General features: G+C 69.8%; 3 protein-coding genes across 6 annotated transcripts; 1 reads left to right on the top strand and 2 right to left on the bottom strand.

Moving 5' to 3' along the window:
- Positions 1–211: 211 nt before the first annotated feature.
- On the bottom strand, positions 212–2289 carry MMP23B (matrix metallopeptidase 23B). Its single transcript, XM_062193177.1, has 8 exons — positions 2137–2289; positions 1748–1875; positions 1542–1681; positions 1293–1460; positions 885–1049; positions 698–808; positions 486–612; positions 212–409 (listed from the first exon to the last, which is right to left on the bottom strand). The coding sequence occupies exons 1-8, from the start codon at positions 2287–2289 to the stop codon at positions 235–237; spliced, it is 1167 nt and encodes a 388-aa protein (XP_062049161.1). The 3' UTR covers positions 212–234.
- Positions 2290–3143: 854 nt separating this feature from the next.
- Positions 3144–12748, bottom strand: MIB2 (MIB E3 ubiquitin protein ligase 2). Of its 4 annotated transcripts, XM_062190287.1 has the most exons (19): positions 12590–12748; positions 8560–8827; positions 8318–8489; positions 7498–7604; positions 7227–7421; positions 6990–7132; positions 6776–6883; positions 6054–6158; positions 5820–5982; positions 5614–5747; positions 5393–5541; positions 5142–5298; positions 4901–5061; positions 4672–4798; positions 4363–4596; positions 3922–4100; positions 3667–3848; positions 3495–3560; positions 3145–3420 (listed from the first exon to the last, which is right to left on the bottom strand). In XM_062190287.1, the coding sequence occupies exons 2-19, from the start codon at positions 8804–8806 to the stop codon at positions 3200–3202; spliced, it is 2850 nt and encodes a 949-aa protein (XP_062046271.1). In that variant the 5' UTR covers positions 8807–8827; positions 12590–12748; the 3' UTR covers positions 3145–3199. The 4 variants fall into 4 exon arrangements, with proteins under 4 accessions (XP_062046272.1, XP_062046271.1, XP_062046273.1 ...); XM_062190289.1 differs by lacking the exon at positions 6776–6883; XM_062190288.1 differs by lacking the exon at positions 6776–6883 and having other exon boundaries at positions 3144–3420; positions 5614–5982.
- An 8448-nt stretch (positions 12749–21196) lies between these two features.
- FNDC10 (fibronectin type III domain containing 10) lies at positions 21197–23059 on the top strand. Its single transcript, XM_062190290.1, has 2 exons — positions 21197–22506; positions 22772–23059. The coding sequence occupies exon 1, from the start codon at positions 21197–21199 to the stop codon at positions 21890–21892; it is 696 nt and encodes a 231-aa protein (XP_062046274.1). The 3' UTR covers positions 21893–22506; positions 22772–23059.
- The last annotated feature ends 2965 nt before the right edge of the window (positions 23060–26024 follow it).

The following is a 26024-nucleotide window of genomic DNA, read 5'->3' as shown; positions in this document are numbered from 1 at the left end:
CCTGCCGCCCCCAACCCAGCTCCCATTCAGAGAGCAGCGTGGCCGCCCTTCCAGGCCCAGCTCTGCCACCTTCTCCAGGAAGCCCTCCTGGCCTTGTGCGGCTGAGCAGAGGCCACATGGCTGGGGTGTGGGGCGTGGGCTGTGCTGTCTGCGGCGGGCTGGGGGCTGCCTGCGCCGGCCCCCCCAAGAACGAGCCAGAGACGTGAGGGGAACGCGCTTTATCGGGGCGGGCGCTCAGCTCCTCACGCGGATGCGCCAGGAGTAGGAGGTGAGCACGCGCTGGCGCCGCCGCACCACGCACGTGTAGGTGCCCTCGTTGACGGGGTTGGCGATGATGCTCAGGTGCGCCTCGCCCAGCGCCAGGTAGCCGGGGTAGGAGAACTCCAGGGGCTCCTGGTCCTTGTACCAGCTGCAAGGGGAACTCCTGTAGGGGGCGCCGGCCGCCCGCGGCCCCGCCCCCGCCACGCCCACGCCCCGCCACGCACTGCACTTTGCCTTTCTTGTGCAGGATCTTGTGGCCGCAGCGGAAGGTCACGTTCCTGCCCTCGGGCACCAACCGGGTTTTGGTCCTGGGGGGTGGCAGGGTGGCAGCCGCCGTCGGGAAGGGGAATGCTGGGGGGGGTGAGGCGCGGAGTCAGGCCCGCCGCGCCCGCGGTCCGGACCCCTCCCCGGCGGTCGCCCTCCCCGGCGGTGGCACCGTAGCAGAAGTCGCAGCTGCTGGGGCACAGCCTCTTCATGAGCCGCTGGCGGCTGTCACAGAAGCCCCTCCGGGCCCAGGACGCGCACACGAACAGCCGGTCCAGGCAGCCTGCGGGGCGGGGGCCTGGCTCAGTGGCTGCCCGCCCCGCCCGCCCCGCCCCGGGCACCCACCGTAGGGCACCCACCGTAGAGCCGGTGCAGCCCCCACAGCTCGTCCTGCGACAGCGCCTTCCAGCCGCGCAGCGTGGCGTTGAGGTGCATGAGCGCCCGGCCGTGCTGCGAGTGCATCAGGCCCAGCGCGTGGCCGATCTCGTGGGCCGCCACGTGCACCAAGTCCGTGAGCCACACGCCTGCGAGCCCGGCCAAGGCCAGATAAGAGCGTGCCGGGCCTGGGCGGTGAGCCGGCCCCCAGGAATGCAACTCCTCCGGCTCCCTCTCCCTGGTGTCGGGCGCAGCCTCAGGGCGCCAGCCCCGGGGGCTCCCACCGCCCCCCCACCGGCCTGCGTGACCCTCAGCCCCTCCTCAGTGTGCCTGCAGCCCGCCCCTGCAGCCGCAGCAGGGGAGGGGCGCGGGAAGCCGGGCCCGGGAGCCACCTTTCTTCCAGCTGTAGCGCGTGGGGCCCAGGACCCAGTGCTCGCTGTCGTCGAAGTGGATGCCGCCGTGGGGGGGGAAGAAGGCGTGGGCCAGCTCCCCGGTGGGGCCGTCGAAGCAGTGGTGCAGGGCGGACACCAGGCAGTCCGTGTGGTTGACCGCGTAGAAGCCTGGGGGGAGCGCGGCGCTGAGCGCGGGCCGCGGCCCGGGCCGCCGGGGCGGGGCGGGGCGGGGCGGGGGCGGGCGCCCACCTATGCGGAGGTCGCTGGGCTGCTCGGGGGCCACCTCGCGGAAGCTGAACGGGGACACGTCACTCCACATGCGGAAAGCCGCGGCCAGGCCCCGCCGCGTGTCCCGGGGGCTCAGCAGATTCCGCGGGAAGGAGAGGATCCTGCGGGAGGGGGAAGCTCAGGGCCGGGGCCCGCGCTTGCCCCCCGCCCCCGGGGCCCGACCGCACCTGTAGGTGAGATTGAAGTGGTCCCAGCGCAGCCGGGCCGGGGTCAGCGTGTAGCGGCGTCTGCGGGGCGCGGGCGGGGCCGGCGGGGCGGGGGCCCGGGCGGCGGGGGCCGGCGCGGCGACGTCGCCCTTGGAGGGACGAGAGGGCGCCCAGGGAGGCGGTGGGCGCGGCGCGCGGGACCGACGGGCAGGAGACGGGTTGGGCCCACTTCCCGGCCGCCCACCCTGCGCGTGCGACCTCCGTGCGGGGCGGCGGGTGAGGCCGGCGGGGACGGTCGAACTCGAGGACCCGGGGTCTCACGTCCGGACCCAGAGGCGCCCCGAACCGCGGCCACGGGCCCGCAGGCGCGGTCCCCAAGCCCTACGCACCTGGCCTCCCCGTCTGCTCACCTGTATCGCGCTCGGGGCCGGGGCCGCCGGGGTCCCCAGCCGGACCAGCAGCGCGAGCGCGGGGACCAGGCACAGGGCGCCCAGCACGGCTCCGAGCCGGCGGCCCTGGACGGGCCCCGACGCCTCCGGGGGGACGCAGGCCCCGCGGCCCATGGCGGACTCGCTGTCGGGCGCAGGGCCTGGGCCGCGGGGCGCGCGGGGGAGGCGGCGGCTCGGGTTACAGCGGGGGGCAGGGGCGGCGCCTGCGGGGAACCGGCCGGGAGGTCCGCAGTCCGGAGTCGCGCCGCCAGCCGGCTCGCGTCCCGAGCCCCGCGGGCCGGTCGCAGCGGCCTGGGCCCCGCCTGCTGGGCGGGGTCGCCCGGGCGGGGGGCGGCGGGGAGGAGACTGGCGCCAGGGTGCTAGGTTGAGCGAGGGTCGTCGCCTGCGCCTAGGGTTGCCGGGGGCCTTCCCCAAGGGGACCCCGTCCGACGCCGGACCGCGGAGCCTCCGTGCGGGCCCCGGGGACTGAGCGTGGCCGGCCCGGAAAGTGGCGCACGGCGGGGGGAGCGCAGTGAGGGACGTGGCAGTGAGTACGGGGCGGTGGCAGGGCCCGCGGGGCAGTGAGACTGCGGCCGACTCCGTGGAAGCGAGTAGGGGGTCCCGGGAGCGCGGAGGTGACAGCGCGGGGCTCTGAAGTGTTCCCGGCGTGGGCAGCGGTGTGCGCGCGGGTTCGGGGTTCGACGGGGCGCCCGGCGACTGTGTGGGGTGGGGGGCGCCTCCGGGACGGGGCCCGAGGGCGAGGTGGCTTCTGCTCGGCCCCGAGTGTCTCCCCCCACCCCACCCCCAGTTCTCCACGCAGGGCTCGGGCCCAGAGTGACAGCGGCGCCCAGGCCAGCGGGGCCGGCGCCAAGCTGCTGGCGAGCGGCCGGCGGCGGGGCGGGAGGTTCCTGGAGAGCGTCCGCCCGCCGCGCTCGGCTCGCGGCTACAGGTTCTGTGCGCCCGGCCCGCCCGACCCCAGACAGGCAGCAGGCGGCCACGTTCGAGAAACGCTTTATGGAGGGCAGGTGCGGGGCGGGGGCGCGGCTCACACGAAGATCTGGATGCGGTCGCGGATGGGCTGGCGGCAGATGGGGCAGGCGCTGAGCGCGGCGCCGCAGGGCGCGCACGCGCCGTGGCCGCACTGGAACACGAGGCGGATGTGGCTGTCCATGCAGATCGGGCAGGTGATGCGCTCCTCCATCTGCCGGTAGCGGCTCTGCAGCTCCTCCACCAGCTGCCGCGGCGCGCCGGCCACCTCCGAGCCGTCTGCGGGAGCGAGCCGGGCGTGAGCGGGGGGGGCGCGAGTCGCGGCGGGGAGGCGGGGCGCGGGCCCCACCCACCTGCACGCAGCTTCTTGCCGATGACCACCTGGCACCTGATGCACTTCTTCATCCTGCGCGCGCACTCTGCGGGGCAGACCGGGCGGCGTCGGAGGGGCTCTGCGGGCGGGGCAGCCCCGGCCCCCGGCCCCCGGCCCCCGGCCCCCGGCCCCCGGCCCCCGGCCCCGCTCACCCTCGCACACTGTGCGGTGCTGGCACGGGGAGAAGAGCACCAGAAGCGACAGCTCCGAGCACACCAGGCACTCGGCAGCTTCGGGCCCCGTGGCGGCGACGGCGTGCAGGTTCGTCACGGTGTTCGGGGTGCCGAGTGCGGGCCTAGGGCCCGGGGCCGCGCCCCCGCCCGCCTGCCGCTCCCTGCAGTGGGAGGGAGGGGCTTGAACAGGCCCCATGCTGGAGCGGGGGGCCCCCTGCCCGGGCGTGGGCTCACCGGCAGCGCTGGGCGCAGCCCTGCAGGGCCTTGAGCACTCGGCCCTCGGCCGCCAGGTCCAGCGGGCTGCGGCCGCGGTGGTTGGCATAGCTCACGTCGGCGCCCTCCAGCGCCAGGAAGCAGGCGAGCGCCGCGCCCACGGTCAGCTCCTCGCTGCCCGGGAGGCCAGAGGCCTGCAGCTGGGCGGCAAGACCGGGGAGGTGAGGACGGGCGTCGGGGTGGCGCCTGCCCAGGCCTTCAGGACCAGAGTCGCCCTCCCTGCCCGAGGCTGCTGGCCCCAGGTCCTGGGGCGGCCGGGCCAGGAGACTGGGTCACCCCCACTCCTCCTCCCGGCCTGGGCGAGCAGAGCAGGTCTGGAACCAGGCCTAGGGCGCAGCCGGCTCCTGCAAACCACGGAGCCCCAGGCTGCGCGGGGGACCCTGGGGCCCCAAACCTGCTCACCCTGGACAGCAGCTGCAAGGGCCCCGGGTCCCCCCCGGCCCCGTCTGCCACCAGGGGCAGCTGCTGGTGACGCTGCAAGGCCACGTGCAAGGCCGTGTCCCCGTCCTCGTCTTCGGTGTTGACGCTGCAGCCCGCGTCCACGAGCAGCGGCACCAGCCCCACGTGGGCCTGCTGCACGGCCAGGTGCAGCGGCGACTGCAGCTTCCGGTTCCGCACGTTAACGTCACAGCGGCCCTGGGGGGGGACGCAGGTTCAGCCCCGCCCCCGGCCCCGCCCCCAGCCCCCCACAGGCTTGGGGCCTCTGCCCACCTCCCGGATCAGGATCTGGGCCACCTCGCGGTGGTTGTTGAGGGCGGCCAGGTGCAGCGCGGTGAAGCCATCTTCCTTCCTGGCGTCCACCAGCTGCCGTGCCCGGGCCAGGATCTTCCTGACAGCTCTGTGGGAGCACAGAGATCTGCCTGGGGCCTGGGGCTGCCCCCAGGGCGAGCGTGGCACAGGAGCCGCGGCGGGGCGAGCCCACCCCACCCCCGGCACTCACAGCACGTGGCCCTTCAGGGACGCGTGGTGCAGCAGCGTGAAGCCCTGCCTGTTGGTGGCAGTGAGGTCGATGCCCGGCACCTCGGTGAGGACCTCCACGATACCATTGGCGCCCGTGCCCGCCGAGATGGCAGAGTGCAGGGGCGTGTCCGCGTGGGCATCCTGCCGGCAAGGGGCCTGCGGTCACTGGGCGGTGGCCGTGACCCCGGGTTCGGGCCCGGGCCCAGCAGACTGGCACTCACAGGCAGGTTGACGTCACAGCCTTGCTCGCACAGGACCCTCACCACCTCCAGGAAGCCCCTCTGCACGGCCACGTGCAGCGCCGAGCTGTGGGCACTGTTGACCACGTCGGCCCCGCACCCTGCGCTCAGGAGTAGCCGGGCCACGTCCGGCTGGCTCCTGCAGGGAGAGAGCCGGGGGGCAGGGGTGCAGAGCCTGCTGCTGGACCTGTGGGCTCCGCCCCGAGCAGCCCCCAGCCCCACCCAGGCCTCACCCCAGGGCCGCGTAGTGCAGCGCCGTGTTGCCCTCCTCGTCCGGCAGGTCCAGGCCGGCCCTTGCCTGCAGTAGCAGCTGCACCAGCTCCACCTGGCCCAGGTAGGCAGCCACCTGCAGGGCAGTCCGGCCCTGGTTCTTGGTGTCCACCTGCCAGGAGGACCAGCCGTCAGCAGGCGAGCTCCTGGCCCTCGGCCGGGCGGCAGGACGGGGAGCACGCACCTGCTCCGGGTGCCTCCGCAGCAGCTCCAGGGCCCGGGCCACGTTGCCGAGGGCCACCTCCACCACCAGCCTCCCCGGGTGCTCCAGGTCACTCTTCTGGGCCCTGAGCTTGTCCAGGGCCGCGCTCAGGGAGCCTGAGGGCGGGGCTGTGGTGAGTGGTGGCCGAGGGAGCCCCGCCTCCCGCTGGCCCCAGGCGGGCTCCGCACTTTTGTTCTCCCTGGCACGTTCGGCCACGGCCAGGTTGGCGTCCTCGGCGGGACGGTAGGCCACCAGGCAGGAGGGGCTGAATGTCCACCGCTGGCCGCCGACCGCCACACGTAGGTTCCCGTCTCCAAACACCTTCACCACTTTTCCCACGCGGCCCAGGGCCTGAGGGGGAAGGCTGGGGTCACAGCAGGTCTCTGACATGGGGAGCCGGCCGCAGGGGCACAGGCACTCACGGGGGCCATGTCGTCCGTCCACTCGCCATGCCCGGCCTGCAGCCGCTTCACGGTGTCCAGGTCATCGAGGACGCGCACCACATCGCCCACCCAGAAAGTGTTGTGCTGGGCAACAGGGGGCCACGTCAGGCTCCCAGCTCTGTGGGGCCGCCCGGGGTCCAGGGGCAGAAAGGTGCCCCACCACACACCCCAGGACATGGACCTGAACTTGACCCCAGGCACAGCCAGAGAGTCGGGCTGGATGAGGGACATAGGTGACCAAGGGAGCCGTGGGCGGCCCAGCCCCGGAAGTGGCTGATCAGCAGCATCCAGACCAGACCAGGGCAGCTGGGGCAGGTGAGAAAGGCCTGGTGGCCTGGGCTTGGGCCTGGACACGGAGCGAGCCACGGGCAGCATGGCCAAGGCCCACCCCCCACCGCAGGGCCCTTACTATGCACCCCACCTGTCCTGAGACCCCCACAGCTCCCTCCAAGGCCCCTGACACCCCAGCTTCAGGTCCCACATCTGTGTCCCCATCCCCCACCCACCAGGAGCATCTCACCCCACAGCCGGCCAGCCTGCTTCCACCCTCAGGACAGACGCTGCCCTGGCCTGTCCACTCCAGCCTCACCCTCCGCTGGGTCCCTTCACACCCAACGCCCTCCCCGGTCACTCCCGGGCCCAGGACGTGAGGCAGGGCTGCAGAAGCGGACGCACGGGGCTCAGCCCAGCCCCCCATGCACCTTGGTGAGAGCCCCGGGGTGGAAGGTCCAGCGGGTCTCGGGGCTGAACTGCACACGCACGTCCCCGCGGTCGGTGATGCGGTGCACGGTGCCCGTCTGTCCGATAAACTGTGGCGGGTCACGGAGGCTGTGGCCAGGTCGGGCTGGACTCTCGGGGGAGGAGGGCAGGGGAGGGGACCGGAGGGCACCGGGCCTCAGCGGGTGGGCGGCTCACCTCCGCCATCCTGGGGTTCCAGCCACCGTGGCCTTCCTGCATCTCCCGCAGGACGTCCGTGTCCAGCAGGCACTTGACCTTGTCCCCGTGCTGGAAGGGCCGCCCGTCGGCACTCACCCTGCGCTGCAGCTCGGCAGGCTGCCCTGGGGAGGGGGGAGGGGCCAGGCGGGCCTCAGGCGGCAGCCCCTCCCCTAGGAGGGCAGGAGGGCAGCTGGTTCAGGGGGCCCAGCCCCGTACCAAGCCTCGGGAGGTGCTCCTTGTAGTAGAAGCCGCCGGCCGCCTCGCCCACACACCTAAGGTCCACCTTGCCCTTGTGGCCCACGCGGTACACGTTGGTGGTGCCATCAGCCCACGTCACGCTGGCCACGCTGCGGCCCGTCTCCACGTCCCAGCCACGGATGTCCACCACGCGGCCGGGCTTCCCTTCCCCTCCTGGGGAGAGAGGGTCCCCGTCGGCCTCCAGCTGCGGCCCGGCCCGGCCCAGCCCGGCCCCTCAGCCAGCACTCACCGTCCTGTGAGCCCCATTCCCAGTCCGGGCCGCGCACCACCTTCGCGCCCTGGAAGATGCCCCTCAGGGGGACCCGCAGGAGGCCCTGGCGGGGACTCAGCGAGACACTGCGGGAGAGGAGACCCTGAGCCGGGCAGGTGGGAGGCGCCCTATAGCCTCACAGGACCCAGAGGGGGTCGGTGCGTGGGGAGACGTGAGGCGTGCAGGCTGGGAACAGCGCAGCCCACTGCCCTGCACTCCCGCATGCGGTGCACGGTGCCTGCCTCCGCCCAGTCCCACGACCACAGGACACTTCCCTGGCCATGCCTGGGCCTGGCGCCCAGCACCACGCCCCGGTCAGAGAGCTCACCGTGGGCCTGGGGCCTCCGCGAGGGATGCAAGCGGCCTCATGGCCACTGCTGCCCGAGCCCCGGGGGGCGGCCCGAGCCTCCGGGGTGCCCGCAGCACGCGCCTCTGCAGCCCTGCTCCCCGGGGGGCGGCCCGAGCCTCCAGGGTGCCCGGAGCACCCGCCTCTGCAGTCCTGCTCCCCGGGGGGCGGCCCGAGCCTCCAGGGTGCCCGGAGCACCCGCCTCTGCAGTCCTGCTCCCCCGGGGGCGGCCCGAGCCTCCGGGATGCCCGCAGCACGCGCCTCTGCAGTCCTGCTCCCCGGGGGGCGGCCCGAGCCTCCGGGATGCCCGGAGCACCTGCCTCTGCAGTCCTGCTCCCCCGGGGGCGGCCCGAGCCCCCGGGGTGCCCACAGCACGCGCCTCTGCAGCCCTGCTCCCCCGGGGGGCGGGACCGCGGCCCTGGCGGCGATGCGGGCGGCTGCGCGGGGACTCACGGGCGCGAGTGCGCGGTCTCGTAGCGCTCGAAGGCGTGGCCCAGGTCGTGCCTGTTGTGCATGTAGCATTGCGTGCACAGGTCGTAGTCGAAGCACACGCGGCACTTCCAGCGCATGCCGCGCAGCCCGTGTCTCTTGCAGCAGTCGCAGATGATGTTGGGGTGCCGGACGCCTGCGGCGGGCAGGGCCGTGGTCAGGCGGCGCGCGCCGGCCCCGCCCCCAGGCCCGCCCCCCGCGCACACCTATCTGGGCGTTGTCGTAGAGCAGCAGGTCGTGCGCGCCCTGGTAGCCGGCGCGGTAGTTGGTGCGGGTGCCCTGGTCCCACTGCACGACGACGGTGCGGTCGGGAGTCGAGGCGCTGCCGTGCCGGCCGAGCTCCACCACCGTGCCCACGCCGCCCTCGCCGCCGTCCTGCTGGCCCCACTTCCAGTCCACGCCGCGCACCACGCGCATGCCCACCTGCACGCCTGCCTGGGGGTCCGGGTCCATGGTGGGCGGCACTGCCGGGGCCTGCAGGCAGAGGGCGCCCTCAGGCGGTGCCAGGTAGCCACGGGGCCGACCTGCCCGCTGGACCTGGCGCCTGCTCAGAGGGGGAAGCCTGGAGCGAGAGCCCTGTGGGACTGCTTAGCCCCAGCCAGCCATAAAGAAAGCGGCTGTGCAAACGCTCTGGACCTGCTCAGAGGGGCCCACAGGCCGGCCCCAGGGAGGCGGAGCCACTCCACCAGCACCTGCCGGCCTGTGGATGCTCTGCTACGGTGACGGCGCACAGTGGCCAGCAACACGCTTAACCACTGCTGCCGTGGCGCAGCAGGTCAGCACCCCACGTGGGCACCGGTTCCACCCCAGCTCCCTGCTAATGCGCCTGAGAAACCGGCAGACAGCCAAGCACCCAGCACCCCCGTGGGAGACCAGAACGGTCCCAGGCTCCTGGATTCCGCCCGACCCAGCCCTGGCCAGCTGAGGAACAAACCAGCAGATGGAAGATACGTTCCCGCCCACCCCACCGCACTTTCTGTAACTCTGCCTTTCCAAAAAATTTAAAAATGAACCTAAAAAAAAAAACAGCCAAACCATGGGAGGTGCCCTTGAGAGGCGAGAAATACAGCCCTTGGAAGAAAACAGGCCACTCGGGGCACAGTCGGGCTGCTGCTGGGCGACAGGACAGCACACACTGACCTCGGACCAGCTCTCCACCATGGACCACACGGCCACGCTGGCAGGCACAACGCTGGCACAGGCCCCCTCGGATGACCACACACAGTGCCTCTGCCCACTGCGCACAGCTGGGACACCCCCACTGCAGGACCAGCTCCTGAGAGGCGTGGCCTGGCCAGGCGGGGCACTGACCCCGGCCTCACGCGGAGCACAAGACCACCCCACTACCGACAGCAGCAGAGGGCGGCTCTGCTTGTCCACCCCAGAACAAGCGACACAGGGCAGCCAACCCCGAGCTCCAGGCCCCAACCTAGGGGCTGGCTCTGAGCTCATGGCCATCTGTGGCCTGGGCATTCTCTGTGTGAGTGACACCCGTGGACCCGAGAGAGGGAGGGGAAGACAGGCTCTCGGCCCAGACCGAGCTGTGATGGCCACTCCCCTCCTCACTCAAGGGCGGGGCCCGTGGCTGGGCAGGTGCCGCCCCAAAGGTGCCGCCAGGGCCAGAGGTGGCCGAGTGTGGGCGTCCTCATGCCCCACAAGCCACACCCTACTCTTCCCAGGAGGCTGGCAGGGGCGTGGCCGTGGGTCCAAGGGATCACTGCCAGCTCATTAGGCCCCAAGCGCCCTGACACCCCAGGCTTGGGCAGCAGCCAGCCCCAGCGGTGGTGTCCGGGACAAGGCCCACGTGAGGGCCCAGCCCCACTGCAAAGGCCGCACCCAATGCGGGGACAGTGCCCTCCGATGCGTCTTCCCAGGGGACCAGGGGCGCAGACCCCTCAGCCGGCTCCGCCTCCTTCCCTCCTTGTACCCAGGACCGCCGGGGCTGCCACAGAAACCCATAGGGGCTCCCCAGAAGCCTCAACCACACACCCCAGCTCTGCATCCAGGGAGAAACCTCAGACCAGCCCAGGCCCCGCTGGGACCCAGCACCAGGCGGCCTCCTGCCTTCCACAGAACACAGCCACACCCAGACCAGCCGCCTGGAGTGCCCTGTGCTGAGGATGCAACCCCAAACAAGGGAGGGGGCTCAGGGGGGCCACCGGCTCTGCCTCCCCAGCACTCAGGCCCCGCCGTACCCACACAGAGCCAGGCACGGAGCCCTCATATCCACTCGCTGCCTGTGCCCCACCTGGACAGTCCCCGAGAGCACCTGACCCTCAGAGCATGTGCTAGGTTCCTGTGCCGGGCAGCAGACCCTGTGTCCTGAGGGCCCAGCCAGCCCAGGCCCGTCCCTCCTACCTACTGGCTGGCCGTGTGCCAACCATACGGCAGGCCTTGGCTCCCACCAGGAATGCACAGGGCTCCACTGGCCAGCCTGGCCCTGGGCCCCTTCCTGGAAATGGCCCCGACCCCTCGGGAGACCCAGTGGGCCGAGCAGCTTCCCCCACTCCCTAGGGGCTCACTGTGACCAGCTTCTGACCACCCGGCTCCCCAGAGAGCCAAGGGCACGGCCAGGCTGAGTCCCCACCACAGCCCCCGCAGACACGGCAGAAGCAGGTGAGCTGAGAAGGTGGCCGGGCGTCAGACGGGTCGCCCAGCTCTGTGGGGCCCCAGGCTGCTGGCCTCTGCCAGACCCTGACCCACAGACTCTCTGCCCAGCCGGGAGCCAGACCTGGTCATGGTGGGGAGAACAGAGAGAAGGGCCCCTCCCTGCCCGATGCCCCACAGGAGCCACAGCTGAGCTGGTTCCAGGGAACTGGCCCAGAACCAAGAAGGCCTTGGGCAGGAAAACCCAAGCGCCACAGCCGGCGCTGTGGTCACTCTGCGGCCAGGGCGGCACACCCCGGGCAGGGGCCACACCGCTTGTCTGCTGGACCTTTGCCAACGAGACACGGGTGTGCCCTGCGGGCAGGGCTGGGGCACTCACACAAGGTATGCGGGCAATCAGGAAGGCAGGAGTGGGCCTCCACGGCCTCCACCCGGGGGCGACAGCACAGGTCCAGCCCGTGGCAGCGGCCGAGGCCTGACCCACACCTGCCGGCGCTCACTGCAGGCATTTTTAGCACGGCTGCTAACTGCCCAGTCCTGGCCACGGGCTGTCCCTCACGGGAGCCCACCGGAGTGGGGCACAGCTGAGGGGACGCAGGGAGGGTCTCCCCACCTCACCTCTCGTGCCCGGAACCTGTACCCTGTGATGCCCGGGGCAGGAGGAGGAGCTCAGGGGAGCTCCGTGCACACACAGGGTGCCCAGCCCTGGAGGGGCCCGGGCCCAGGATGGCCTCCCCTGGCCGGGGCCTCCTCCGCCCTGCTGCCACCCGTGGGGACAGACGGGGACACAGCTCCCGGGCCTCAGGGGCCCTGAGCTCCACATCCCAGGACTCTCGGAGAGGGCCGGGGCTTCCCCCACCCCCGCTCCTGAGGCCGGCTCGCACAGGGTCCAGCACCCAGCCTCAGGCTCACTGTCTCGTTCAGTCTCAGCCTGTTGTGCAGCGAGGGGCAGGGCCAGGTGGGGAGAAGGGTCCCATCCACTGGGCGGCCTCTGGCACGGTGCTCCCGACCACCGGGGAGGCCTGTCTGCCAAGAACTGAGGCTGCCGGCAGGGCACGGACCTCGGCCTCCTCAGCTGCGACGCTCCTCCAGGGGCACTGCCAGGCCCAGGGCTGGGCCAGAGGCCGTGGGCCCACTGCCGCCCGTGGGGACCCCGCCGGACAGCACGAGGCCTCCAAGCTGCCCGCTCTGCTCCAACCCTGCGGGACCCAGGCTCAGAGCGGCGGGCGGTGAGCCCCCCGCGTGTCCGTGGCCAGCTCACTCTGGCCCGAGACTCCTGTGGCAAGTGCAGGTGCGCAAGCCTGGCCTGGCCAAGGCCACCCAGAGGCAGGGACCCCAGGGGCAGCCCACAGCCGGGGGGGGGGGGGGGGCGGGCGACAGCGTTCCCCTGTGCAGGACGCTGCGAGGGCCACGGCCACCGCAGCCCCTGGTGTCCCCGTGCCCTCCTCCCGTTCCCTGACCCTCAGCTGACCACGCCACCAACACAGAGCCACCAACGTCTGCCCCTCGGCAGAGACCCTGGCTCTGCCCAGGTCACAGGCCGGCCTGAAGGCCCTGGGAGGCCGCTGCTACACCTGAGACGGCCGTGGGGGTGGGGGCGACACGCGAGGGGGCAGAACGGGGTCTCACCTCAGAGCACCCGCCAGCCTCCAGCCAGCATCCCAAGCCTTCAGTCGCTGCTCCCCCGGCCGCCGCGGTCTCCTGTTAGAATGCAGCCGCTGCTGCTGACCAGGCACCGGAAACAGCGGGCCCTCGGCCACCCAGGTTGGGCGGTGTAGGACCAGGCCGGCCGTCTGCGGAGAGTGCGTGGGAAAGGCGTCAACCACAGACCCGCCTTCAGCGAGGCGCTGCGCCCAGCCAAGGCACAGGTGACCCCGCACCCGCACTGACCCTGTCCGGCGCCAGCGACTGGCCGAACGCCGGCCGCAGCACCCTGGACCCCGGCGGAGTGGGCTGAAGCCCTGAGGCGGGGGCTGGGGGGCCACGACCTCTGACCTCCACGGCCCAGGGGGGTCACCGCTGCCCCCTGCCCGCACCTGACCTTGGGCGGAGGCTGACATCTGGGGACCTGTTGCGCCCGCAGCAACAGGCCAGGGCCCCGGGAAAGGCGGGGCTGCCGCGTCCCCGGGCCAGCGGCGCCCGCCCGCCCCCCTCGCGGGCGTCACGGGGGTCTCCTGCGCATCGCGCCGCCGCCCACAGGCACGCGCACTCCCGGACCCCGCCATCGGGTCGCGCCCGCGTCCGCGCGCCCGGCCTCCGACCGCGGCCAGCGTCCGCCTGTGGCCGAGCGGAGGCCGAGACGCAGCCGGCGGCCGCCCCGCCCGCGGCCCGCCGCCCCGGCCCCGCCGCCCTCCACTTGCCCGAAGTTTCCGCGCTGCCCGGAGCCGGGCACGGAGCCCCGAGCAGGCGGGCAGCCCGTCGGTCCGCCTGCGGTCAGGGGCGCGCGGCCGCCGCCGGCCCGGGCTGCTCAGCGGCGGCCACTGCAGGCCGCCCGCCGCCCGCCGCGCGCCGCCCGCAGCAGCCCCGCGCCCGCCCTCCCGGCCGCCGCACTGCCTGCCGGGACTCGCAGTCCACAGGCGCCCGGGAGGACGGGGGCGGGGCGGCCGCCGCTCCCAGGAGGCCGCGGGGTCGGGGCGGGACGGAGGGGGCGGTGACGCGCGCCGGGAGGGAGGGGCGACGCGCGCCGGGGGCGGGGCGAGGAGGGAGGGGCGGTGCAGCTGGGAGGGGAGGGGCTAAGCACCGGGGAGGGGGCGGGGCGACGCACGCCAGGCGGGGGGGCGAGGGAGGGGCGACGCAAGCCAGGCGGGGGGAGGGGCTAAACAAGGAGGGAGGGGCTAGGCAGTCGGGAGGGGAGGGGCTAAGCACAAGAGGGAGGGGCTAGGTAGCCGGGAGGGGAGGGGCTAAGCACAAGAGGGAGGGGCTAGGTAGCCGGGAGGGGAGGGGCTAAGCACAAGAGGGAGGGGCTAGGTAGCCGGGAGGGGAGGGGCTAAGCACAAGAGGGAGGGGCTAGGCAGCCGGGAGGGGAGGGGCTAAGCACGCCGAGGCTCCGGGCGCGGGGCTTAGGACGGCACAAGATGACCGGGCCGCGGCGGCCGGGACAGCACGGGTCGGCCGGCCGCGTCTCTGCCGTGCGGGGCCACGGCGAGAGGGGGAAGTTACGCCTCTGACGGGGAAAGCACGAAGGGCTGGGGGCGCGGACGCACAGCCACCCCGAGGTGACGTAGGACCCCGACGGCGGGCGGCCAGGCCCGGCCGATTGCGACACCCTTCAGCCTCCCGTCCGGGCGTGGCGGCGCCTGCGCCTGCGCGATGGGCATCCCCGGGACGCGTGTGTTGCCGTGGAGATGGGAGCCGCTGGAGTGACAGCTCTGCTGGCGCAGTGGGCGGGGCTTCCGCGGAGGGTGACAGGTCCGCGCCGGCTCGGGTTTCGATGGACGCTTGGAGACCTCGGTGCGCTGACTCGGCAGGGGTGGCCGCAGCCAGGTCCGGCCCGGGAGCGCAGTCGGGACTCCGGTTCGGTGCGCGTGTCCATGCGGCGACCTGGACCCGGGCCCGCGCCGGCACCCGCACCCCGTGACCTGGACCCGCGCCCACGCCCGCACCAGCACCCAGCGACCTGGACCCGCGCCCGCACTCGCACCCGCACCTGCACCCCGCGACCTGGGCCCGCGCCCGCACCCCGCGACCTGGACCCGCGCCCCGCAGCCCCGGCAGCCGCGGTGCTTCCAAGGCTGCCTGTGTTAAGCCCACGGGCGTTGGTGGCCTCCCGACCGGCGCGCGGGGTCGAGGTCCCTGCCTGCTGCTGGGCGGACTGCACCTGCCGTCCTGCCCTGGGAGACGCGGCCGGCGGGGTTCATGGTCACCCTGGGCGGGACCCAGGGGTCACCCTCGGCGCCGGGCCCGGCCGGGGACAGGCGGGGGTGGGAATTCACGGTGCGGGACCCCAGCAGCGGGTTCAGTGAGACAGCCCTGGCCAAGGGGTCTCCGTGGTGCGCGGGCGAGCCGTGTCTGGGTAGCTCTTTGGTGTCGCCGCGAGCAGTGGAGGCAGGGGCGCTGTGCTGACCCGACCCTGGCGCCCCGCCGCGCCGGCCCGGGTGAGCCGGAGCTCCCTGGGAAGCGAAGCCCGCGGGGTGGCCCAGGGGCCGGGCTCAGGGACACGTGGCCCAGGCGGCGCCCCGGCCTGCACACTGAGGGACCCTGACCCCGGGCGCTGAAGTTACCGGGGGTCACTGCGTTAGCAAAGGCGCTGGCGTCCGGTCGCCTCCCTGCCTGGAGCGCCTGGCTCCTGGCTCCGGCCTAGCCCGGGCCTGTGGGGACCGGACCGCTGTGGGAGCTTGCTCCGCCGCTGCTGCAGATCAAGGCACCGTCCTAGGTGCGCCTTTAACTTGGAGCCGAGCCTGCTGCCTCCCGGGGTCTGCAGGAGGCTGGAGTCCCGCCAGACGGCCAGGAACCCCCGCCGGCTGGACGGGGAAAGGAGGTGGACCGAGCCGGCCGCGTGTGCGGCGCGGGCCCGGCAGGGGGCGCCGTCGGCCGAAGCCCGCGACCGCCGCAGCTGCGGGGCGGGAGTCGGTTCGCGCGCAGGTGGAGGAGCTGCGGTGAGGGAGGCGGGGCAGGGCGGGGCGGGCGCGCACCTGCCTCTCGCTTCTCCCGGGCTGCGCAGCGCTTTGTACTTTTAACAATTCTTTTTTTAAAAGATTTTTCATTTATTTGAAAGGCAGAGAGACAGAGACAGATCTTCCATCCGCTGGTTCACTCCCCCAGGTCGTTGCAACGGCCAGGGCTGGGCCAGACCGAAGCCAGGAGCCAGGAGCTTCTTCCGGGTCTCCCACGCGGGTGTAGGGGCCCAAGGACTTGGGCCATCTTCCACTGCTTTCCCAGGCTCATTAACAGGGAGCTGGATCGGAAGTGGAGCAGCCAGGACTCCAACCAGCACCCATATGGGATGCCGGTGCTGCAGGCGGCAGCTTTACCCACTACACCACAGCGCCGGCCCCACAGGCTGTGTCTCTAACCTGCTGAGCGTCAGCCCCAATCAGTTTTCAATGTAAATTTGTTTTCATCAGTTCCGCTGGTTCACTCTCCAAATGCCAGCAACAGCCAAGACCAGGCCAAGCCAAAGCCAGGAGCCAGCCCCTGCGGTAGGGCCATAACCGGCTGCCCACCAGGGCGTTGGCAGGGAGCTGCGTGGGGAGTGGGAGTGTGGAACTTGGACGAGGCTGCGGTGCGGGATGTGGGCGCCCTGAGCAGGAGGCTGCTGTGTCAAAGGTCTGCCCCCACCTTGTTAACAAATCTGCTAGAATAGAAACTGCACACACGGGGGCCAGCGCCAGCCTGTGGTGTGGGGGCTGAGCCTCCGCCTGTGACAACAGCATCCCATGTGGGCGCCGGTTCAAGTCCCGGCTGCTCCACTTCCAATCCAGCTCCCTGCTGTGGCCTGGGAAAGCAGTGGAGGACGGCCCAAGTGCTTGGGCCCCTGCACCCGCCTGGGAGACCTGGAAGAAGCTCCCGGCTCCTGGCTTCAGCTTGGCCCAGCCATGACCATTGCAGCCACTTGGGAAATGAACCAGCAAATGGAAGACCTCTCTGTCTGTCTGTCTGTCTCTCTCTCTCTGCCTCTCTGCAACTCTATCTTTCAAATAAGTCAATCTTTTTTTAAGAAACTAAAACAAAAAACTTTAGAACCTGCACATAGTTTCGGGGTACTGGGTGATGTCCCCATGCATGCGTACACTGTGTAATATCCAATCGGCACATACGTGTATTTCCTCAAACATTTAACATTCTTTGTGGTAAAATCATCCAAAATCATATTTTAAAGATTTATTTATTTTGGGACTGGTGCTGTGGCATGGTAGGCTAACTAAGCCTCTGCCTGCGGCACTGACATCCCATGTGGGTGCCAGTTCGAGTCCTGTTTGCTCCACTTCCGATCCAGCTCTCTGCTGTAGCCTGGGAAAGCAGTGGAAGGTGGCCCAGTGCTTGGGCTCCTGCACCTGCGTGGGAGACCTGGATGAAGCTGCTGGCTCCTGGCTTCGGATCAGCCCAGCTCTGGCCATTGTTGCCATCTGGGGAGTGACCCAGTGGATGGAAGATCTTCCTTCGTGTCTCCTCTTCTCTGTGTCTGTGACTCTGCCTCTCAAATAAATAAATAAAATCTAAAAAAATAGTTTTGAAAGGTGGAGCAACAGAGAAAGGGAGAAACAGACGAGGAGGATCGTCCATGCACTGGTTCACTCGCCACGTGCCTGTAGCAGCTGGGGCTGGGCCGGGTCAAAGCAGGAGCCAGGAGCTCCATCTGGGTCTGCCACATGCATGCGAGAGCCAGGCAGTTGGCTCACCCTGTGCTGCCTTCCCGGGCCGTCAGCAGGGAGCTGGGTGGGAAGCAGAGCAGCCGGGACTGGAACAGGCGCTCCAGCTGTGGGACGGCGGTGCCACTGGCAGCCGCTGGACCCGCCGGCCCCTGACACCTGCCCCGCGTGAGCGGCTGCCACGTGCATGGGGCCTGTGCAGAGGAGCTGGGGCCACACCTTCAAGTAGAACCAAAGCTGTCAACCAGTGTGAGCACAGACTCCAGCAGAGCTCGGGGGCACTGTAACCCTGTCCAGTAAGCACTCTGGGGCAGCAGGAAGGGGGCGCTGAGGCCTGGGAGCCTCAGGAGCTGCTCCTGGTGGCTTGGGCCGGGAGAGCAGGGCGTCCCGCTGGGCGCATCTGCATGCAGCCGGCCCTTCCCTGCGCCCACTGAGCCTGGGCTGTCACAGCTGCCCAAGGCCTGCAGCTGTGGGAGGTGCCCGCGCCCGCCGGGCCACCCGTGCAGCCGCCATGTTCTCAAAGCAACAGTGGCATGCGGCCCCTGCAGTGTCTCCCATCCACGTCAGAAACAGAAAGCAAACACAATCACGCACCGGACATGCGCCAACGCTGGGGACGTCTGTATGGAAACGCATTTGGTAAGCTTTTTAAAAATGTATTTTATTTATTTGAAAAGCAGAGAGGCAGACAGATCTCCCACCCACTGTTCACGCCCCGAGTGCACGCGGTAGCCGGGGCTGGGTCAGGCAGGAGCTGGAGCCGGGAACGTAACCTGGATCTTCCACGTGGGAGGCGGGCGCAAACGGAGCCGGCGGGAAGCAGGAATCTGCAGAGAAGCTGGTACGCAGACTGGGCCCAGGTGCCCCAGCAGCACTCTAACCGCCTCGCCGATGCCCGCCCTGTGCCGACACGTTTGGAAACGCCAGCAAAATCGAGAATGTCCTAAGACATCCGAGTGGACTTGGGGTGGCCGTGGGGCACGGCGGATGCGCTGCAAGGGGTGCCACAGCCCCTGCCCACCCCTCGCCCCTTCAGACTGGGTCTGAGCCTCTGGGCAGGCCCAGCTGCTGGGATGAGCAGTTTATTCCTCTGTCGCTTTCTATTCAGGGCAAGTGCAGCCGAGCGCTGTGTGCGGTCGCGATGTGCAACACCCTTTGTTGGTTGGTTGGTTGGTTTGTTTGAGAGGCAGAAACACAGGAGAGAGAGAGCTTCCACTGGTTCCTTCCCAAATGCCGCAGAGGCTGAGCAGGGCCTGGAGCCCGGAGCCTGGCGCTCAGGCCAGGCCTCCCCCGGCGCGGCAGGGACGTGGCTGCTTGTGCCATCACCCCATCACCGCTCCCCCGGGGTGCACAGCCGCAGGGAGCCGGAGTCAGGAGAGCCTAGTACTCTTTTTAAAGATTTTATTTGTTTATTTGGGAGGTAGAGTTACAGTGAGAAGAGGAGAGAGAAACACCTTCCATCTGCTTCTGGCTCCTGGCTTCGGATCAGCTCAGCTCCGGCTGTGGCAGCCATCTGGGGAGTGAACCCGTGGATGGAAGACCTCTTTCTCTCTCTCTCTCTCTCTCTCTCTCTAACTGTGCTTTTCAAGTAAGTCAATAAATCTTTGAGAAGAAAACAGTGTGGTGCGCTGGTGTCTGCGTGCACGGGCCTGAGCAGCACCACAGACGTGGAGGCAAGCGGAGGGTATCGAGGGGCAGTGGTGCAGGATGGGGAGGGGTCCCCACCTTTCCTTGCTGGCCTCTGCCCCTCACTGCTGGCCTCTGTCTGACCAGAAAAGCGTGCGTGGCCCCCAGGACTCTGAAGTCCAGGGCACAGCTCGTCTGAGTGGGGCTGGATCCAGGCTCTTGAAGCAGCAGGGCCAGGCCTCTGCCTCCGGTCTTAGGAGCCGAGCAGCTGGAGGCCAGCCCTGCGGGGGTACAGGGGGGGCAGTTCTTTCCCACACCCTCCAGTGGGAGGCCAGCCCTGCTGGAGGGAGGGGGAGGTCAGCCCTGGAGGGGGGCAGCCACCCCTTTCCCACGCCCTCCAGTGGAGGTCTCCCGGCTGAGAGCTTCCGCCTGACCAGTCCCTGGGCATGAAGGGTCAGCCTCCTTACAGCCCTCCATGGTCTGAGCTGAGAATGGTCCCTTAGGGGAAGTGGACTTGTGTTCTAGACGCTGGGAGGTCTGAGGCCAGCGGCCACCAGGCCCCGCGCTGGCCTCCTGCACCTGGCTGCCCTGCCCCCTTCCACCTGGCAATGCCCATGGCTACCCAGGAATCTGGCCCCGCAGGGGTGGGAGCTGCCTGTCCCAGACCCTGGCCCCCGGGAGATCGCCTAAAGTATGCCCATCTGGGGAGGGGCTTCAAGAGGGGAACTGGCAAGGCAGGAGGCGTGGCTGCCTAGCTCACTGGCCCCACCCAGCCTAGCCCCACCACAAGAAGGTGCCCCTGCCTCCAGGTCGGAGAGGGGATGAGGGGTGAGGCTACTGCTCCATCTCCTTTGCCCAGAAACTTTGGGTGGAAGTAGGGCTGCCTCCCACCCATCCACCTGGGGCGCAGCCCTCCCCCACCCTCATCCTCTGCCTGAAAGAGGCAAGGCACTGTAAACGGGGGTCTGGGGCGGGGGCGGGGCAGCAGAGACATCAGCACCAGGCCCCTCCAGGAACTGCCCTGGTGGGAAGCTCAGCGCAGGAGCCCCAGGCCTGGCTCAGGGCAGGGACAGAGGCACCCCCTGCAGGTCGCATCCAGTTCTGTCTGCCCCTCCTGCAGGATAGGTCCTTCCCACCCCACCACCCACAGCCAGGCCCTGGCCCCACCCATGGCCTGTGCCCCACCCCGAGGGCTCTGTCCTGTGGTCTTGGGGAGTGGGGTGGGGTTGGGGGGAGGGGAGTATGGAGTCCCTTCAGGAAGCCAGGGCGAGTTGGAGCCCAGGGGCTGCCCAGCCACAGGGGAGGGTGGAAGGTGGGCACGGGGCAGACAGTGCCCCTCTCAAAACCGCTCCCCACTAGGCTCAGAGGCCCAGGATGCAAGGAGAGGGGGCCGGCGTTGGGCCAGGTCCTGCAAGCCAGGTGTGGCGGTGCAGGCACAGGGGGACCGGGGGAGGGGACCTGACACTTGGCTTCAGGCTGCCCAGAGCCCCTGGGATTGGGCGCTGGCTGGGATGTTCAGCATGGCCAGGAGCTGGTGAGGCCGAGGGCAGCGGCTCCCTGGTGTGGGTGGGGACTCCCAAGAAGCAAGCGCCCCCGCGAGCACCCCCGCAGCTCACCCAGTGGAGGAGCCCCTGGCAGGGGGCAGCAGGAGGGCAAGCGGCGCAGAGCTGGCCGGAGACCCCTCGGGCGCTCCCCTGCACAGAAGGACTGGAGCTGGGCAGGCAGAGCGCTGGACGCGTTGAGGGTGCAGAGTCTGGGGAGGTGGGGCACCGTCCTTCCCCTCCCCGCTGGGGCCCGGGTGAGGCGAGGCGGGGACGACTCTCCAGTCGGCAGTGCCCCTTTGGGGTGGGCTCGGCCAGCCCTTCCAGGGCCAGAGGTTCCGTCAGCGTCCGGGCAGGCGGGACCCTTCCCCCGCCGGCGCTCAAGGCGGGCCCAGGATGGAGCATCGGGACGCCCTGAGCCCCCGGCTGACGTGGCCCGGGGCACCCACCGAGCTGCACGGCTCAGAACCACCGCCCGCCGCCAGCCTCGCGCGTCCGCACGGCGAGGAAGCCAGGCCCCCCGCCCACGCAGCGCGCCGCAGCCCAGCGAGGGTTAACGGGGGCTGGGCGGATCCGGGCGCGCGCGGGGCGCGGGGCGGGTCGGAGCGGGCGGCTGCGGAGGGCGCGGCGCGCGGGGCAGCGCGGGCAGCGCGGGCAGCGGCGGCGGCGGCGGCGGAGGCGGCGGCGCGGCCCGCGTGACCCACGCTGCGCCCTGTGCGCCCGCGAGCCCGCGCCCCGCGCCCGGCCGGCCCAGCCGCAGGATGCGCGCCCCGCCGCTGCTGCTGCTGCTGGCCGCCTGCGCGCCGCCTCCCTGCGCAGCTGCCGCCCCGACGCCGCCGGGCTGGGAGCCGGCCGCCGATGCGCCCTGGTGCCCCTACAAGGTGCTGCCCGAGGGCCCGGAGGCGGGCGGTGGGCGCTTGTGCTTCCGCAGCCCCGCGCGCGGCTTCAGCTGCCAGGCGCCGGGCTGCGCGGTGCACGCCTCGGCCGGCCGCTCGCTGCGCGCCAGCGTCCTGCGCAACCGCACGGTGCTGCTGCAGTGGCGCCTGGCGCCGGCCGAGGCGCGCCGCGTGCGCGCCTTCGCTCTCAACTGCTCGTGGCGCGGCGCCTACACGCGCTTCCCGTGCGATCGCGTGCTGCTCGGCGCGTCCTGCCGCGACTACCTGCTGAACGACGTGCACGACAGCGTGCGCTACCGCCTGTGCCTGCAGCCGCTGCCCCTGCGCGCCGGGCCCGCCGCCGCCGCCGCCGCCGCCGCCCCGGAGCCCGCCGAGTGCGTGGAGTTCACCGCGGAGCCGGCCGCCATGCAGGAGATCGTGGTGGCCATGACGGCGGTGGGCGGCTCCATCTGCGTCATGCTGGTGGTCATCTGCCTGCTGGTGGCCTACATCACTGAGAACCTCATGCGCCCTGCCTTCGGGCGCCCCGGCCTGCGCCCCGGCCTGCGCAGGCAGCCCTGAGGCGCGGGGCGGCCGCAGGCCCTCGGCTCGCTCTCCGCTCCCCCTCATTCCCGCTCCCTCCCCTTCAGACCCCCGCCGAGGGCCCGGCCTCCTTCCTGCGCTGGGACCTTAGCAACATCACAGGAGCTTCCCAGCCGGGCGTCTGCCTCCCGGACTCCGGGCTCAGGACTGACCACTGGGCCCGGATTGCGGTGCCAGCCGCGTCCAGGGCCCACCCCGCTCTCCAGAGGCCTTTATCGGGGCGGCCAGGACACGTGGCCCCATCCAGCAAGAGCCATCGGGCACCCCCAGATCAGCGCCCTGCCCCTCTGTCCTGCGCCAAGTAGCCACTGCTTGGTCACTGTGTGTGTTGCAGACCCAGGACCTGGCCCTTGGAGCCTGACCTTCCCCACCCCTTCCCGGTGGGCTTGGGTTAGCTTGTGCCTTAGTGTCCCAGGCCCACTGCCAGAGCTGGCCTCCGTCCTGCTGCTGTCCCCGGGGGTCTGTGGCCCCGCAGTGTGCTTCTGGAGTTCCCCTGGAGACGCCCTTCAAGCTTTGCAGGTGCCCAGTGATGTCTTCCTATGTGGGTGTGAGACAAGCGGGAGTCAGGCGGTAGCTCAGCTCCTGCGTCCAGGGTGAGTGTCCTCCGCCGAGGCTGGCCGGCGGCTCCCAGGGCCAGCTCCTCGTCCGTGTGTGCTGTCTCTGACCAGGACTTTCTGTGGGAGTGGGGGCAGGGGGCTGGGGGCCATCCTCGGAACCTGTGGGCAGAAGTATAGCTGCTAGCCTCGCCTGGGGGACCTTCCGCTGTGGCCCGAAGCCCGAGCCTCGGCCAACCCAGGAGACCTCGGTGGCCACGGGCGGCACGACTGACTGCGCTGTCCCAACCCTCTTCACACTCAGAGGCCGAGAATCCGGTGAGGCACCAGCGATGCGTCCCGGCCACCCTCCGCGGACTGAGGCTAGCCTTGCCCTCCTATGGGCAAACCCGAGCGGCAGCCACCTCGGTGAGGTTGGGCACTGCCTGGCTCTGTGAGCTCCGGCACCTCCTGGTCACTGTAGCCCACTCCCCTCACTGAGAGAAGCCAACGACCCTGGGCCCTGGCTGGTGCCCCCGCAGCACCCACACCCTACCTCTCCGTTTCTGCTCTGCCTGCCCTGGCGTGGCGCTGGTGTCTAAATGTCCATTGTTCTCACACTGAATACTGCTTTGTGTGTTTATTTGGGAGGTGGGAGGGAAGGCCAGACACCTCTTCTCTCCCCAGCTGCTGCTCCGCGCCGCCGGGGGCAGCAGCTCAGGCAGGGTGGAGGCGGCACCCCTGCAGTTAGGAGCCCAGCCCTGGGAGTGGCATCAGGTGACTCCCCCTGCAGGCTGGGGGCTCCCGCAGGTGCAGGCTGTCCTTGAGACCCTGAGGCGAGAGCAGCGGGGGAGGAGGTGAGCTCGGCTCTGCCAGTGACTCATTCCCAGGGGGTGGGGTGGACCAGGACATCTAGACAGCTGTGGGAGGGACGGGAGGCGGTCTGGTTCCAGCCGCCTCTGCGAGGGCAAAGGTCGCCTGAGATGTGGGACTCCCGGCAGTGCCCTGCCCGAAGCCTCCCAGCGTCCAGCCTGCAGCTCCTCAGGTGCATTCGGGTTTCAGAAAAGGGACAGGTGTCCTGTGGCCCTCGACCCACTCCGGCCTCTGTGGGCTCGGGCTCCAGTCGGCTCCAGCTGAGGGACGTCCCCGAGAGGTTTGCCGAGCTGAGCCTCGAGCGGCCCTGCATCTGCAGGGTCTAGGAGGGGGCTGGAGCTGGTGACCAGGCCCAGGGTGAGCTCACGGTCATTCTCCAAAACCAGCCCTGTAGGCGGCCACTTTGGGGTTGGCCCCACCTTCCCAGGGCATAGGGTGCTGGACGCTGGGCTCCCCTCCAGTCCAGGGCAGCTGGGAGGCCAAGTGCACCTCCCAGTCGCGTCCAGAACATTCCCTGCCCATCTCTGCGGACCATGGGGCGCTGCTGTCCTGGTGACCAGGTCCAGGTGGGGGTGGTGGGTGTGCTGCTGTCCTCGCAACACCTGGACGGCCTCCCTCCGCCCTGCAGTGAAGTCCATAGGCTCTCTCTTCTCACTTCTCTCTCACTGGTGCCCGAGAATCTTGAGTTTATACTTCCCGGGCAGGTGTTGGGGTACAGCCATCCCCAGCTGCTCGACCTCCCATCCCGCTCCCTGCTAGTGCACCTGGGATGGCGGCGGCGACGGCTCCAGGGCTTCAGCCCCTGCCACCAACGTGGGAGACCAGATGGAGTTCCAGGCTCCAGGCTTTGGTCTGGCCCAAACTGTTGTAAGGATTAGGGTTGGGGGACATCTGGGGCCCTCTCCCTCCCTCTCATTCTGCCTTTCAAGCAGGTGAAAATGGAACTCTCTGGAAGTTTCTACTCTCCTGGCAGGGGCAGAAGTAATCTGTGCTGATTCTGAGACGCCGCAGGCTTCCCAGGAGCCTAACCTCGTGTCTCCTCGTGGGCGAGGGGCACAGCTATGGCCCCTGCACCACAGACCCCGGCAGAGACGGACGGATCCTGGCTGAGCCAGAAGCCCTCCGCGTGCCTCCCCGCCCTGTCCGTGCTCAGACCTGGGGCCCCTCCTGGGACTTCTGCTGCCCTCAGTGTCCAGAGCAGAGCCCACCCCCTTCCTGCTCCCTGGGCCTGGCCACAGCACGTCCTCACCATGGAGCCGAGCCTCCAGAGAAACACCAGGGTGCAGGGCCCCCGAGACCCCATGTACTTAGCTGTGCAGAAGCTCCAGACCAGGAGGGCCATGTTCTACCAGGGTCAGGGCACCAACAGAACCCACGGGAGCTCAGGGAGCCCACGGAGCAGCAAGTCATCACGGAAACAGCTGACACATGGCAGGTGTGGCGTTCATTAAAATTGTATTTGAAAGGCAAAGAGGCGGAGGCAGCGCTCCATCTGCTGGCTGACCACCCAAATGTCCCCCTGCAGCCAGGCTGCAGCCGGTCTCCCCCACACAGGCACATTCAGCTCCAGACACTGCTGCCTGGCGGGGTGTGCATCGGCAGGAAGCCGAACTCAAAGCTGAGCTTGGTCTCTGACCCCAGAGGCTTCGATATGTGATGTGGGCATCCAAGTGGCGTTTTATTTATTTGTTTTTTGACAGGCAGATTGGGCAGTGAGAGAGAGAGACAGAGAGAAAGATCTTCCTTTTTGCCATTGGTTCACCCCTCAATGGCCGCTGCGGCCGGCGCACCGTGCTGATCCGAAGCCAGGAGCCAGATGCTTCTCCTGGTCTCCCACGTGGGTGCAGGGGCCCAAGGACTTGGGCCATCCTCCACTGCTTTCCCAGGCCGCAGCAGAGAGCTGGATTGGAAGTGGAGCAGCCGGGACTCGAACTGGCGCCCACATGGGATGCCGGCACTGCAGGCAGCGGCCTTACCCACTTCGCCACAGCGCTGGCCCCGGCATCAGCTTCACTTCCAACAGATGGAGACTGCCCCGCTGTCCAAACAGATGGACGGCTGGACACAACGTCATATTGCCACACGAGGAAATGCAAATCAGCATTAAAAACGAGCCCGTAAGGGGCCGGCGCTGTGGTCAGTGGGTCAGTGAGCAGCCGCTGGGCAGCGCTGGCGCTGGACCCGAGGCCCGCTCAATTCCAGCTCCCTGCTAAGGAGCCTGAGGCAGCAGAGGGTGGCCCAGGCGTTGGACCCAGCTCCCACGTGGAAAACTCCTGGCTTTGGCTGGGCCCCGCCCTGGCAGTGTGGCCATTTGGCGAGTGAACCAGCGGATGGAATCTCTGACTGTCCCTATCAGTAAGCCTGTCAAATAAACAAACCTTTAAAAAAAAAAAAAAAAAAAGAGCCAAATACGCATACGGCACGCGGAGCACCGGTCGTGCGGTTCTCGAACACCTCCAGGTGGACTTGCAGTACAGGCGGCGGACATGCGGGGGCGCTGGGTGAACGCGAACGCAGAGAAGCAGGACAAAGCCCTGGGGGCCTTGGGGGCGTTCCGGGTCGGCACAGCTGTCTCAGGTGCACCTGCTGGGCACAGGTTCTGCGACCCCCAACGGGGAGGCCTCCAGAGGCAAAGCAGTTCTAAGTCCGTGGGACAAAAGGCAGCGAAGCCCTGTTGGTGACCGCGGTCTGCGGATGGCCTGGGG

This window comes from Lepus europaeus, chromosome 5 (assembly GCF_033115175.1).
Source record: "Lepus europaeus isolate LE1 chromosome 5, mLepTim1.pri, whole genome shotgun sequence".
Classification (NCBI taxonomy): Eukaryota; Metazoa; Chordata; class Mammalia; order Lagomorpha; family Leporidae; genus Lepus; species Lepus europaeus.
The sequence above is the reverse complement of the archived record's forward strand: the minus strand, read 5'-3'. Positions and strand labels throughout refer to the sequence as shown.